The sequence below is a fragment of the Macrobrachium nipponense genome, chromosome 7 (genome assembly GCF_015104395.2).
Source record: "Macrobrachium nipponense isolate FS-2020 chromosome 7, ASM1510439v2, whole genome shotgun sequence".
NCBI classification, from domain to species: domain Eukaryota; kingdom Metazoa; phylum Arthropoda; class Malacostraca; order Decapoda; family Palaemonidae; genus Macrobrachium; species Macrobrachium nipponense.
The window spans coordinates 107,075,502-107,091,363 of NC_061109.1; the positions used below are offsets into that span (position 1 = coordinate 107,075,502).

Genomic DNA, 15,862 nt, shown 5'->3' on the forward strand with positions numbered 1-15,862 from the left:
TATTAATATATATATCTATATCTATATATATATATATATGATATATATATATATATGCATATGGTAAGGTATGAGTGAGGAGGAATGAGTAAGTAGAGTCTTGAGAAAAAACACCTATTGGGGTCGAAGCACAGGATTAAATGTCATATATATATATATATAATATATATATATATATATGTTATATAAAAGAGGGATATAATTATAATATGTTTAAGATACCGAGTAAGGTGATATGCTGTGGAAACAGTGCCCTAAGTGACAAGCCTTGGAAGTGCTAACGCATCCTTCCTCGGGTGGCGTGATGTCAAAATTGCTGTCTGTGCAGGTCAGTGCCATGTCCGGTTGCTACGGGCGGTCACTGAAGTGACTTCTGAAACTGGCTAGAGGCAGTTCCTGGGCGTGAACAATGTGTGTGAGTTCGAACATGTGTGCAAGCTTTTTCCCTACATATGAGAGTGGAAGGTAACCAAGGTGAGAGATCATACAGAGGCGGCAGAAGCCAAGATGGCTTCTGCAAAAGTACTTTTGAGAAAAGTGTTTGTGCTTACTGTGTTGAATGGGTAAGCATACTTATTTTTAGCCAAAAGTGTGGCTTGTCTGTATTTTGAATATTTATTTCAAAGATGTTCTATTTTCTTTGACCTTTTGATTTGAATTATAATCTTTGCTTATCGATGTGTTCTCTTGTCCTTTTATAGGCAATTCTGAGAAAGGGGAATTGAATATGGTGACTTAATTGATATGGGAACTTGACTAATGTTCCATGGTGTACTGACTATGTTGACTATGCCTAATGTTATGGCTAAACTAATGTTAGTTATTTGATTAATTATCGAGGGTTATCCGAGTTATTTGGACATTGAGTTCAACCTTTCATTTGATAATTTTGCTAAGAACCTGAGTTTATTTAGCTAATACTTTGCTCTTAAATAAATCTATTTTTGTAGTTCACGAGTCTGATTTAACTGCCTTAGGTAATGGAGGGGGGCGGGGGGTGAGAGTGTTGTCGAGAGAGAGAGAGAGAGAGAGAGAGAGAGAGAGAGAGAGAGAGAGAGAGAGAGAGAGAGAGAGAGAGAGGGGGGGGGGGGGGGTTAGTGTTGGAGTGAGAGGAAATGGATATTGCTAGTGTCTTAGACACAAGATCCATAGCTACCTTTAAAATAGAAGAACCGAGATCTAGAATCTTGGTTATAGGTAATGTGTTTCAGCTGATTATATATATATATAATCAGCTGAAACACATTACCTACGTCCGTTGAAACCATTATAAGCGACTTAAAGTAAGTACCATTTACAAATATTAATTAAAAAAATGCACTGGTTATAGTTCCTAAAACGTAAATTTGAAAGCAAAACAGGCAGTCTAAATATTTTTCAATGAAAGTGATTTCAAAATCAAAGAAATAGCTGAAAAGGAAAAACTCGAATAGAAATTCTAGAATTAAAGGTATGAAATCAAATCAACGTTTAGCATGTAAAAATGGGGTGGGGGCGGGGGGTTCTACAAGTAAAATTATATAAAAACTGGGAACTGAACAACACTGAATAACGAGTGATGGCATTGTGAATGGTAAAAAACTTGTAGCCAACAATAGAAGATACTTCCGTTCAATAATGAGACAAATTCACGTTAGATAAATACCGTGGTGAAAATACCAATTTAATAAGAAAAGTTGACACTACGGAGAGAGAGAGAGAGAGGAGAGAGAGAGAGCAGAGAGAGAGATGACGAGAGATGGATAGAGAGAGAGAGAGAGAGAGAGAGAGAGAGAGCCGTTCTAAAGCCCTAACCTTAACATGTACAAAAACAAAAACAAAAACTTCATAGATACCTAACCTATTTTCTTCAACAACTGCATTGTTAAACATCTAGGCTTTAGTTTCATAATTTTAATCACATTTATAAGTAATAAAAATAACTCATACATAAACACTAACTGTACTGCTTGTTCACACAACTACACAATCATTCTTGCCTATCTTAAGCATCGAAGCCATTTGACAAGAAGAGTCACATATTTAATTTCTAGAATGTTTGTTATGGAATGTCTACGGGGGGATTATTTTAGTGTTTGAAGCTTATTTCAATGTCAATTCAAGTCTGGGATAGTAAATCTACAATGAGAATTTATAACAAGGCCTAATCATTACGACTACAATTCTGTTGTCTTACTGTAAGTATATTAGCCTGAGCCCTAGCTTTGGCGGCCTGACTCTTTACGGAAATGAACCATAAGCCATACCTAACTATATAGTACCTACTAGGTAGCTACCTAGTAATTTTCGTGACTACTGTGGCTACCTAGGTATATGGTATTTTTAACCATTATTTTTAATGCAAACCCCTCAGTTTTAGTTTCCCATACCCATTGGCGAAGGTACAGACTACTAGGGCTAACTACTACCTACCTATACTATAGTAACGTTGGGAGGAGGAGGAACACTCATTGGAGAAGGCTAGTACCTAATCTAATCCCGTGAACAGGGATGACCAAACACTCGTTATTGAGCGCCCCAGAGGCGTGATCGGTATGGTCTTGACCTGCTACTTCGGTGGCCGCGAGTTCGATTCTCTGGCATTCCATTAAGGGGTCAGATGTGTAATTTCTGGTGATACCTAGATGTAGCTATACACTCTTGATGGGGTTCGGAAGTCACGGAAAGCCGTTGGTACCGTTGCTGAATAACCACTGGTTCCATCAACGTAAACATGCCATACAAACAAACAAACAAACACTCATTAATCCTACAATGAGGAACTAGAACATTTAATGTTTCATATGTAAAAATAAAAGCAAATAGCTAGGGATACTGTAGGTTTCAGAATGAAGATGTGGCAAGACCCGTACCATAAAGCAGTTCTAGAGGTCCTAGCCTTGTTTACCTAGGTAGTAGGGTTGCCAAATGCTAACTGGTGGTGGCAGATCCAGCAAGTGGATCGACACTGACCTAACCTGACCTAGAATATATCTTTAATATGTCTGTAATAATTTATTGCATACTTTGCTAGACACACATTCTGGTACACTCTCCCTCCCCCACATCTCATAGGGTTTATTTAGCATAAGTTACTGCTCACTTTTATTTTTTAAGGGAAGCCTTCTGTTTCCATTATGTTATTAATAAGGTGACGGATTCATTCACATTATGGCTACCAACAAGTTTATTTTACATCCAGGTGATATGTCAAGTACAGGCAGTCCCTGGTTTACGACGGTGTCGGCTTAACGACGTTCCGAGGTTATGACGCTTGTCAATAGACGTTATTTCCAGGGTTACGAGCATGTTCCAGGGTTACGACGCCTACAAAGCTCATCTGGGAGATGAAATATGACACCAAAAATGCAAAATAATCAATATTTGAAGGTTTTTTTTATGATAAATGCCATAAGAATGCAGTTTACATAGTTTTCAATGCACCCCAAAGCATTAAAAGTAAGGTTTTTCTTAGGATTTTTGACGATGTTCCGACTTACGACGATTTTGTTTTTTCGGCTTACACGGGTCTCAAGAACGGAAACCCCGTCGTAACCCGGGGACCGCCTGTATATTGCAGGCACTACACTTATTACCAGTTTAACCTTTTGAGATTCTGATGACTTCAGATGAAACTGTCAGATTCTCAACTTAAAATGATATCCATACAAAAAAAAATTAGTTCTTGGATTTTTGCCTATCAGGTATCAAAACAAAAAAGATGGTATTTATGAAACAGAAGTTAATGCAAGTTCTACATTTGTTGAGATTTAAGAGTAATATCTTTTTTTTTTTCCCCACTCCCCCATGCCCCATGTCTTAAATACCTCAAGTCACAGTTACCTAGTTACCTATTACAACCAATCTGTTTTAATGATGCCACTAGCACCCCAGCACGGCTGGTCATTCTCATCCAGCATGAAGATCCTTCTACAAATCCTACTGCACTGCAGTATCTAGCATAAACGAAGTATCTATAGCAGGTAATATAAAGAAGTAAGACTATGAGAAATGTGTACAAAAATACTTTGACAAAATATGGCTAAGAATTGTTAAATTGTTACTAACATCCTTTCAAAAAAAGAATTGAGAAATATATGATTCAATGATGTAGTACTGAATAAGCTAACAAGAAATCATAAACAATACTATCCTACATAGTTCCAAGAATAAATAGAAAAAGAGCTCAAAACTCAAGCTAAAAAATAATACATGGCATGAAATTCTTGTGGGAAAACGTTTACCTTACAATTAGCTCAGTGGTCTAGCTAAACTAAAATATTCTAAATATTCTTGGTATCTAGTAATAATAAATCCTGATGCTAGAAGTAAACTTTTTTTACCCTACCTGCATCAGTATGATTAGAGCTAAAGAATATAACTATAACACTACAATATTTATGTATGGCTTCAAAATTTTCAGGATCATGCCTCGGAAATGCATCATGTGTGGGGCGCCTCAGAGTTTCCACTTACCTGTATTTCCATTTCCAAAATCCCACCATGAGAGAGCAGCATGGATTGCTGTCGTCCAGCAAGTGATACCAGACTTCACAGATCCTCAGGTATATATACTATAGTAATGTACATATTACCATTCACCATTGTTATGCTCAGAATTACATGTAATTTAATAGTATTTATGATCTAAATTTCTCTTATTAGAGAGTTTACATGCAATTTAATTAGCAAATTTCAGTTAAGAGCAATGAAAAGTTGTAGTTTTTTTTTTTTTACATAAAAACAAACACTTTCTTATGGAGTGTCTTATTTTTCAACTGATGATTAAGACATGCCGTTTTATGTATTAAGGTGCCTTTTGTCTTGCTGGTGTTAACCTAACAGTAGGCTTGCTAAGTACAGTCTACCCCCGGGGTTCGCACGGGATAGGGACCACAACTCCCCTGCGAATAGCTAAAATCTGTGAATACTTGACATCCCTCAAATAACACTTAAAACTGTCCATTTTGATGGTTCAAACACCAAAAAAAACCTCTAAATATGCTTGTTCCCGACTATTTTAATTGTTTTATCATGAAAAATGTATTTAGTAATCTTGAAAATAATATGAAAATATAGTAATTAGTATTTCTCTATGAAAATTTGCAAATAGGCGCATTTTTCGAGAATAATGTGGATGTACATTCTGCAGAAAAATCTGCAAATAGATGAAGCCTTGAATCCAGAACTGCGAATAGGTGGGGGTCCACTGTACTTTTAGACTATAGTGAAAGATTCACTTGTTTTAAGGAGTGTTTGTACTTGTAAATATAAATTGTCTTTATTTCATATACTTCAGATCATAAAAGATTAACAAATAATTTGCCATTGTTTGTAATGATTAATGGATTTAAGGTGAATAGCTTCCCTATATAGGTAAGCAAAATTTTCTGTCAGATTCTTTTCTGTGAGTGCCCCACCAAGAGCTGAACATGATGAATCTTTGTTGGTGAAGATATAAATGTATGGTAGTGTTGTACAGGTGTTTTATGCAAGCATATTTCTACTGAAAGCACAAGATCAAGTCTTGTTCTACTCAAGGTGGACCATGTTTAACAGGTGACTTGGGTACCTCAGAAGAGAAAGAATAATGTTCTTGAGAGGGGCAATAAAATGACAGTTGTGAGAGTTGGAAAATGGAGGTTTTCTATGTAGCAAGGACCGAAATGGGCAATTTGATTGCAGAATAATATTTACGCTATGTACGTACTCATTAGCTAGGGAAGCCTAATATAGGAAACTTCTCTATCATCAAAAGTTACAATCAGGTCGTTTGGAAGGAGCTTTTCTCCAATGTCAAGTCTCCAAGACACAAAATCAGTAATTAGCTACCCATCATCTGTCAGTGTATGTCTAAAAGGCAAAAGCCATTTTTCATGAGGAACTAAGGGTGTCCATACTAGTTGTAATTCTGTGCATCCTTTTCTACAATTTTATATCATTGTGCATGACTCGATGATATTAATCTCTTTGTTCTATTAACTATGAAGTGTTCAGTAATTCCTGGAAAATTTTTATTTCTTTGTTCTTTTCACTGTGAATTGGTGATTACATTCCTAGAAAATTTTAACAATAGGATATTTTCCAGGCGCCAGCTGGTAACTGGTTAAAACATTCTGAGATTGTAAAGGAAGGAATCTGTGATTTCTGGCAACGCCTGCGCGTACAAGGTGAAAGCTGGTCAGAGACCGCGTATTCAACCTCATGACGCCCAGTCTTTTCCTAACTGCCTTGGGGAGTTGATGCTTATGCTTTGCTTTCCTTCCAAGCCGGTTTTTTCTGCCTGTTCTGTTTTTTCTGTGTGTTGAGTGTGTGTGTATTTGTTGGTATGGCTACCCTCGAGTATTCACGGCCTTGTCAACACATGTGCCCGGGGGCATTCAGAGGTTCCTGTGCTCTATGTTTTTGGTGTCATCAGCTACGGATCCGCATATAACTTGCAGTAGGTGCAGAGCTAATTTTTGTACAGTGACGAATACCTGCCCGGAATATCATGCCTGGCCTAAGTCGCAGTGGAAGTTGTTTTATTGGAAGAGGGAACATCGCAGAATTTCGACTCTTCCCTCTTGGGAGGTTTACTTCACCTCGTCTGGACGATTCAGCTGCTCCTTCTCCTTCGATCACTCTTCCTGATGCTAACTCTGGTGTTCCTGTGTCTCCTTCCTTTTCTTCCATTGATTCGTCGATGGAAGTATCGGGAGTGCCACAGGGTGATTTTATGTGTAATGTAGTCCCCTCTACCTCAGGTTCCAATTGTCTTCCCGGGAGAGAGGAGGATGCCCCATCTCATTCCTTTATTTCAGATTCGGAGTCATCCAAAATGGCGGTGGTCTGGGTGTCCCTTGGGCTAAGGGGTTCACCCTCCTTGGAGGGTTTGTTGTCACATTTCTTGGAGGCCAGTTCCCCAACCCCAACCCCCACTGCTCTTCTGTCTCCCCCTGGACTCCTCTACATTGGATTTTATGTGCAGCCATCTTGTGGAACATCGCTTATGGTCCCTGGGCATCACCTTATCGCTCCGCCAGTGAGGCCATCTACTAGCTCTGGTCATAGGGAGGTCTTGACGTTACTCCCAGCACTCTCTCAAACTGTGACGTCAGTTGAAGCAGCCGCTTATCCTCCTGCCACTTTGACATCATCTCTTCCAGCTATGACGTCATCGTCCTCTCTCGCCGAGCCATCCAAGGTGTTGTGTCAAGTGGTCTTCAAGAGGCTGGACTCTGTTTTGGAAGATGGTTTTCTGCCTTTGCTGCAATGCAGATGGTGCGTAAACGTAAAGTATCTTCTCCACTCCCTGCTTCCATGAGATCTTGTAGGAAGGGAGATTTATCTCCTCCATCTTCTTCTCCATCACCACCTCGTCACCGTATTAGACGTTGGAGGATCAAGGACTTTGCCTATTACGTCTTCCGTAAGCGGAGGGAGTGCATCACCTTTTGCCTCTCACGATCGTGTCTCCCCCACATATGTCCGTGGTCATGCAGGTGAGAGGAGCACTTCACCAGCTGCTCCACACAGTCGTGTTTCCCCACTGCAGGTTAGCATTTGTGGGATTGGCAGTGGAATCTGCAGAAAGGAGCCACCCTCATCATTGTTACATAGTCGGGTCTCCCCTATGCAAGCTGGTAATGTATCACCATCTTCTTTTCACGGTCATGTCTCTCCGCGTGGATGTGTTCATGATAGTATGAGAGTTACGTCTCCATCTTTTGTAGGTGGACGTGTCTCTGGCTTGCATGTACATGCTGATGTTGTTGGAGGTGGCCCTTCTTCATCTGACTCAGTTCCAGTTTGTTGCCATAAGGACGGTAAGGTGCCGATTTAAAGGTCGAAAGTTGCAGAAACGGAAGTGGTCCAGGCTGTGTGTAAAAATTCGTCTCTCGACAAGACTGTGGTTGACGGTCGGGAGTGTAAGAATTCCTTGGCCCACGGACAGGTTCCTTGTTCACCTGAAAGAAGTCTTGATCATAAGAATCGTTCGCCTTCAAGAATCTCTCATCGGTCACGTTCTGGGTCTCGAGACCGTGCTCGCTTGACATCTCACGGATGTGTACTCATCTTGTCACATGGGCGTGTACGCTCTTCCTCCCATAAACACATACATATTTCGTCTGATGTCCGTGTACCTGATCGTTTCACTGATGGTGTATGTGGTCCTTCACACGAGTTTTTATGCCGTTCAAGCTGAGATCTTTCTCTAGTGTCGTTGATGGGTAATGCTCTAGAGCCTTAGATAGCAGGGTCTTCGAATGTTAGAGCCATCTCCCCTAGTGTTAATATCCAGAAGGCTAGATACTCTACTGAAACTTCATCAGTGTTGCTACAAAAGGAGGACAATACTGCCAAACCTTCTTCTTCATGTCGTCGGTCACTATTGCCTGAGCAGGAGGAGGGAGACGAGTTTTTGTCTTCCTCTGCGGAGGTTGTTGATCTCATTTGTGGGTTCAACAATTTTTGAATGTAGGACACAAGCTCAGTCTTCTATCACGCCTATATGTTTAGAAGCCTTGGTGGGTGCCAGTCAGGATCCTAAGACTTCTTTTGAACTACCTGTCGGGCCACGCTCAGTCTGTCTTATAACGTGTGAATGCTTTGGTGTCAGACCAGGATGGCTCTCTATGTTCAAAGGAGTCATCCAAGTTTCTTCCTCCTTCTCTCATGTGACAAAGAAAGTACTATTCGACTAATGCGGTTCATTTGATGCCTTGTCACCTTATCCCGGACGTGATTAGTCTCAAACCTGGTTTAACCTTAGAGCAAGTTAGATCGGTGGGTCCTTCCTCGTACCACAGGGAGCCTTAGCTATGGAGAGTATGGACTGTCTTCCAGACAGTCTCATGGCTTGACTTATGGTCCACAGGGATAGCTAAGATTGCTTTAGATAGGTCTGTAGAGGGGTTAGTGAGTGCATCTTGTCTTGCTAGACTGTTGCAGTCAGGTGGTAAGGCATTTTCTTATCTGGCCCATCTTAGTGCAAACTTATGGACCAACCTTCTACTAACCAGGAGAGACGCAGCTTTATCCAAGGTAGCAAGCTCAGTGGACTTGAGTCTTTATCGGCACTCAGAAATGGGGATCTTCAGGATTTGCAGTTTCTGTTCCAAGAACTGAGTTAGACTATGTGATTGACAGGCGACGGGTGGATACCAAGGACAGGTTGGAACATCAGGCAGTTTCCAAGTCGGAGGCATGTTTATGTCGCCTGCCTCCTCCTCATCCTCCTCAGAGACAGGTTCGAAGATCTTCACCTGTCAGGAAGACAAGGTTCAAGATGGAGATGCTGCGGACAGTGTTGGCAGCAGTGAGGGACAACAACTTTTTACCGTCTATAAATCTTGTGGTGGAATCACAAAAAAAAAAAAAACAAAAGCAACAAGATATCCCCACATTTACTTTATCGAACACGGCTTACAAAAAAGTTCCCCTAGCCACACTGTCCCCTTTACGTTACTAATTACACAGGACAACTGGCTTAACGAGACACAGAACACACAAAACACAAATGCATGTACTCACCTCAGACTCGAGACACCCAGGGCGAGACGTTGTGCCGTCCGCTGGATACAATTTTCGAGACAACAACCGCTGAATTCAACACAAAAGACAGACAAGCACCAAAACCATACAAGAACTCAACAAAACAACACAACAATCACTACACAAACAAAAACAAACAACTCAAAAACAACAAAAAGTACAACAACTCTGAAACACAACTCACTGCACAAACAACACCAACAACTTCAAAGACAACTTGACAAATCAATACACAAACAACTGCCAACACTGTCTCCAACAAACAAATTACAAGGATCAAAACACAAAATCAAACACAACAGACAACTCTTCAGCTCAACAACAACCAGACAGACACATGCACAACAACATACAATACCAAAATCAATCAAATCACACAACAACAACTGACCACCAACAGATGCTGCCCTATCTTTGTCCAAAAAACTGCCTTACTTGACTGACTGCCAAACATAGACTGATCATCACAGACTGACTCGCAACCAAATCTGCAGGCGAACACAACCGCCCGCCAACAAGCAATTCACTCGCTAACTACCCATAAAAACAACCTAACGAGACAACAACCCAACAACCAGCCACTCTCTCAACCCTCGAAGACTTTGTCAAATGTAACTATCATTTAACTCCTTTATATTATCTCCCCTGTTACATTTGACAACGTCTCCTTACACTCACAACACCCACATTAAATTGCCTATCACAACATCCAAGGATGATTGGATACTGGCCCCCTGGATCTTGTTCGAGGCCCCTCATACACTCTCAGTTGCATTGCCATTCGCTTCTTCCAAACCACTTTCTTCCAGATTTACATTATCTCCCTCACTACTGTCCTCCAAAATCTCATTCACAATCTCATTGACCCCTTCCAACTCTTGCCCGAATATCTCTCGTAACTCTGCCACCAAATCACTCACCTCATTTATATTCCTGCCAAACTCCCGAAGAGACTCATTCATATCGCCAACCACGTCCTTACTACCTGATTCCCTTCCTGTTGAAATCTCACCAAACCCTGACAATTCAAACCCAACACACACTATAAGTATCATTCATTCCCCCGAAGTCATCCGTATTACACGCCTTGTCAACCGTTTGTACTCTAAACACCCCTATCATGCAGTTCACGCTTATTCCTACACTCCCTTTCTCTACACTCTTCCACTTTCTTCCATACTCTACCAACACTAACTGTCAATCTCCCAGACCCATTTGTTCATTGACACTCGGCTCACATTTATTCACTTTCAACTCATAGCATTCTCCCAAACATACTGTCGCATACTAGAGGACCCACCCAACTGAATCCCCTTAACACCCAGTTTCCCGAATTCCCAGCCTGACTCATCCTCTTTCGCCTACACACACTCGCTACATGACCTTCCATTCCACATTCAGCACACTTTGCATGCTGTTCTTTACACATCCTAGCATAATGCCCATTCTTTCCACAGTTGCTGCAAACCACGTTCATACGGGTACCCAGACATCCATTAGCCATATACCCTGTTTGCCCACACCTATAACATTTAATGTCCCTATCTCTCTGACACTCACCAACTAAATGCCCCGTCTTCCCACACCTTAAACAAGCTCCTAACACCCACTGACATTCTGTCTTCTTATGCCCTGGTTTCCCATACCTATAACACTTCTGCTCCCGCTCACAGCTAACTGACCCTAACCTTCTGACACTTGCACTCCTATCTCTCTTAGGTTTCACCATACTTACATTGCTTGCTCTAATGCTCCTATCAACCACTCGCTCTGCCATTCGCCTTGGCCCTTCTAAAACTACCTCCCAATAACTTAAACTCTGGTATCCCTTCAGCTACTTCAGTCCTAACACTAACACTTCTACTCTCTTTCATACACCTATCTAGCTCATAATCCTCTACTGTCTCTAAATTATAATTACACGTTAACCTTTCCTTTGTCCATCGCATTCTCTCCTTATGCTTTAAAATGTTATTGTTAGTATACAATAAGGTTTTGTACATACTTACCTGGCAGATATATACTTAGCTTACGTCTCTGACGTCACGACAGAATTCAAAACTCGCGGCACACGCGACAGGTAGGTCAGGTGATCTACCTTACCCGCCGCTGGGTGGCGGTTGTATGAACCAATCCCCCTTTCCAGTCAGATTTTCTCTTCCACCTGTCTCCTGAGGGGAGGCTGGGCGGGCCACCAATCGTATATATCTGCCAGGTAAGTATGTACAAAACCTTATTGTATACTAACAATAACATTTTTGTACATGAACTTTCCTGTCAGATATATACTTAGCTGATTGACACCCTTGGTGGAGGGTAAGAGACAGCTATACTAACATGGAAAAAGGGGAAACAACACTTGTTGTAGGATCTAAAAAACCTTGGTTCTTACCTGTTTAGGCTGAAGACTTCATAGTTACTGTCTATTAGTCTGCGTTGCCTGAAGAGCTTCAGCGAGGGCGTGACCTACAGCTGACAGACTCTTTGGGTCTATCAAAGGGATTTGGTATCCGCTTACTTGATAGAATCCAAGCAGGATCTTGTCAAAGGGGATTCGCCCGCTTATATGACAGAACCTAACCACTATCATTGCAAGGAGCTCAAACATAAACCGATCACCTAACCAATCTAATCTTTGTTAGAAATACGACATGAAAGGGATGCCTACCCGCATCCTCTTTCAAACAACCAAAAAATTTACAAAACCAAATAGGGGAAAAATACACTACAAAGGATATGTCTCGGCTCCCTGCCCCAGCACCAAATCCGCCGATACGTATGGGCCTAACGCGAAGCACTTTTCATACGTAATTTTGACGTCTCTCAGGTAGTGGTTCGCGAAGACTGAGTTTTATCGCCAGAATGTCGCTTTCATAATATTAAGTAACATGTTCTTATTGAAAGTCAATGAAGTGGCAATAGCTCTTACCTCATGAGCTTTGACCTTTAGGAGCTTGAATTGACTTTCATCACATGCAACATGTGCTTCTTTCACCAGGCTTCTGATGAAGAAAGAAAGAGCATTCTTAGATATGTCTTCCTTGGATCTCTTACGGAGTACCAAAGGCCATCATTATTGCCCTTCAGTTTCTTCTTCCTCTGAAGATAAAACTTTAGACTTCAAACTGGGCAAAGCGACCTCTCTGCTTCCTCCCCTACGAGGGCAGATAAACCTTGGATTTCAAAACTCCTGGGCCAAGGATTTGAGGGGTTCTTGTTCTTGGCCAAGAACGAAGGCAGGAAGGAACAAATCGCTGCATCTCCTTTGAACCCTACTCTCCCTTCTAAGGCATGGAGCTCACTAATCCTTTTGGCGGAAGCCAAGGCCATGAGAAAAAGGGTCTTTCTCGTGAGGTCTCTAAAAGAGGCAGACTGAGGCGGTTCGAACTTAGGGGACCTAAGGAAACGCAGCACTACATCCAGATTCCAGCTCGGAATCCCTGTCGAAACTTTCTTGGATGTTTCGAAAGATCTTATTAAGTCATGAAGATCTTTGTTTTCTGAAATGTTTAGGTCTCTGTGCCTAAACACTGAAGCTAGCATGCTATGATATCCTTTAATGGTTGATACCGCCAGTCCACCTTTTTCCCTAAGGAAAAGTAAGAAGTCTGCAACTTGGGTTACAGAGGTACTGGAAGAGGAAAGGTGATGGTTCCTACACCAGCGCCGAAAGACGTCCCACTTCGACTGGTAGACTCTAAGGGTAGAAGGCCTTCTTGCTGCTGCGATAGCCCTTGCAGCTCTTGCAGAAAACCCTTTCGCTCTGACCAAACTTTTGACAGTCTGAAGCCAGTCAGACTGAGAGCGGGGAGGTTTCTGTGATACCTGTCGAAGTGGGGTTGTCTGAGCAGATCGATCCTCTGTGGTAGGGATCTCGGAATGTCTACTAACCATTCCAGTACGTCTGTGAACCAGACTTGGGCGGGCCAGAAAGGAGCTATCAAAGTCATCCTTGCTGCTTCCGAGGCTGCAAACTTCTTGAGAGTTTCTCCCAGTATCTTGAAGGGAGGAAACGCATACATGTCTAGGCCTTTCCAATCTAGGAGAAAAGCATCTATTGCCACTGCCCTTGGGTCTGAGATAGGAGAGCAGTAGGTGCCTATCCTTGCATTCTTGGCTGTGGTGAAGAGGTCTATGTGAGGCCTGCCCCATAATCTCCACAGGTCCTGGCAAACATCCGCGTGAAGAGTCCACTCCGCCGGAAGGACTTGATCTTTTCTGCTCAGGAGGTCGGCTCTGACGTTCCTTTCTCCCTGTACGAATCTGGTAAGGAGTCTGATCTTCCTTTCCTCCGTCCACAGCAGAAGGTCTTTTGCTGTCTCGTACAGGGAGAAGGAGTGAGTTCCCCCCTGCTTCCTGATGTATGCCAGGGCCGTGGTGTTGTCCGAGTTTATCTGAACTGTCGAAGCTTGGACGTGGGGCTCGAATGCTTTCAAAGCTAGCCAAACAGCCATCAGCTCTTTCTTGTTGATGTGCCAGGCCACCTGTTCCCCCTTCCAGGTGCCTGACACTTCTTTTGAACCGAGTGTCGCTCCCCAACCTGTTTCCGACGCGTCGGAAAACAACACTAGGTTGGGGTTCGGTATGTGAAGGGACATCCCTTCTGCAAATCTGAGAGGGTTCGCCCACCAAGAGAGGTCCTTCTTGATTTCTCTTGATATCTTGAAGGAGAACTCTAGGTTCTGTGAAAGACAACGCCAGTTCCGATGCAGAAAGAACTGGAGAGGTCTGAGGTGCAACCTTCCTAGAGAAAGGAATTGCTCCAACGAGAGTGTCCCCAACAAACTCATCCACTCCCTCGCTGTGCATACATCTTTCTCTAGAAAGGTTGTGACTTTCTCGGAGCATCGGGCTATCCTTTCTGGTGATGGATATGCCCGAAAATCCAGAGAAACCATCCGAATCCCCAGATAGATACGATCTTGACTGGGGATTAACTGAGACTTTTGGAAGTTCACCAAAAGTCCCAGAGAACTCGCCATGAAAAGGGTCTTTTGTAGGTCCTCCAGGCATCTTTCTTGTGACTTGGCTCTGATAAGCCAGTCGTCCAAGTAGAGGGACACCCTCACTTCCTCCAAATGTAGCCACCTTGCTACATTTTTCATTAGCCCTGTGAAAACCTGAGGGGCTGTCGAGAGGCCGAAGCACAAGGCCCTGAATTGGAATATCCTTCCTCCCATCATGAACCTGAGGTATTTCCTTGAAGAAGGATGGATAGGCACATGGAAGTAAGTGTCCTGAAGATCTAGGGACACCATCCAATCCCCTGGACGAAGAGCCGCCAACACTGAAGATGTCGTCTCCATGGCGAACTTCCTCTTTTCTACAAAGAAATTCAGGGCGCTTACGTCCAGAACCGGTCTCCATCCTCCTGAGGCTTTTGGAACTAGGAAAAGGCGGTTGTAAAAGCCCGCTGAGCATGGGTTGCTCACTAGCTCTATAGCCTCCTTCTCTAGCATTTGCTCTACTGCCAGAGTAAGGGCTTGGCTCATGATGGGATCCCTGTACTTGGCCACCAACTCCCTCGGAGTCGTCGTCAAAGGTGGTCTTGCTGTGAAGGGAATAAGGTATCCTTTTCGGATAATCGAGAGGGACCAGTTGTCCGCCCCTCTCTGTGCCCAGACTTCTGCAAATCTTAGCAGTCTGGCACCTACTGATGTCTGGAGGACTTCTATCCTACTTTTTCGCCCTGACAGAGCGTGAGAAGGATCTTCCTCTCTTAAAAGATCTTGTCCCTCTCGAGGTGGAGGCTCTGGAAGGAGGGCCCCTTCGAAAGGGCTCCTGTCTAGCTGGAGTCTCTTTCTTAGCTTTAGTCTGGAAGGTCGGTCTAGGTTTCCGGGCAGACTGGGTGAGCATATCCTGCGTAGCCTTAGCAGAGAGAGCGCCTGAGATGTCCTGAATTATCTTCTTAGGAAAGAGAAGAGGCGAAAGCTGCGAATAAAGAAGAGACGCTCTTTGAGCATGAGAGACGGACTTCGTCAGAAAAGAGCAGAAAACCGATCTTTTCTTAATAACCCCCGCTCCAAACAGGGAAGCTACTTCGCTAGAACCATCTCTCACTGCCTTGTCCATGCACGTAAGGACACTATTGAGATCCTCGGGCGAAAGGGAATCCGGGTTCTGAGTTCTTTTCGCTAAGACCCCTAAAGACCAGTCAAGGAAGTTGAAGACTTCCAAGACTGAACATTCCCTTCAACAGGTGGTCTAGCTCGTTCATCGCCCAGGTAGTCTTAGTAGACAAGAGGGCCGAGCGTCGAGAGGAATCCACCAGTGAAGAGAAGTCCGCGTCTGCAGATGAGGGAAGACCCAGGCCTATGGGCTCTCCAGATTCATACCAGAAACCAAG

The 15,862-nt window shown here is 42.9% G+C and overlaps 1 protein-coding gene across 3 annotated transcripts in view; it reads left to right on the plus strand.

The window, feature by feature from the left end:
• Positions 1-15,862, plus strand: part of LOC135217418 (uncharacterized) — a 50,305-nt gene that overhangs the window by 2,142 nt on the left and 32,301 nt on the right. Inside the window, exons 1-3 of one of the 3 annotated variants that reach the window (XM_064253267.1) lie at positions 1,950-2,177; positions 3,866-3,962; positions 4,403-4,544. In XM_064253267.1, the coding sequence (XP_064109337.1) occupies positions 4,407-4,544 (138 nt within the window). In that variant the 5' untranslated portion in view covers positions 1,950-2,177; positions 3,866-3,962; positions 4,403-4,406. Of the gene's footprint in view, positions 1-1,949; positions 2,178-3,865; positions 3,963-4,402; positions 4,545-15,862 lie in introns of those variants that run through there. The other 2 variants (XM_064253266.1, XM_064253265.1) reach the window with 2 other exon arrangements.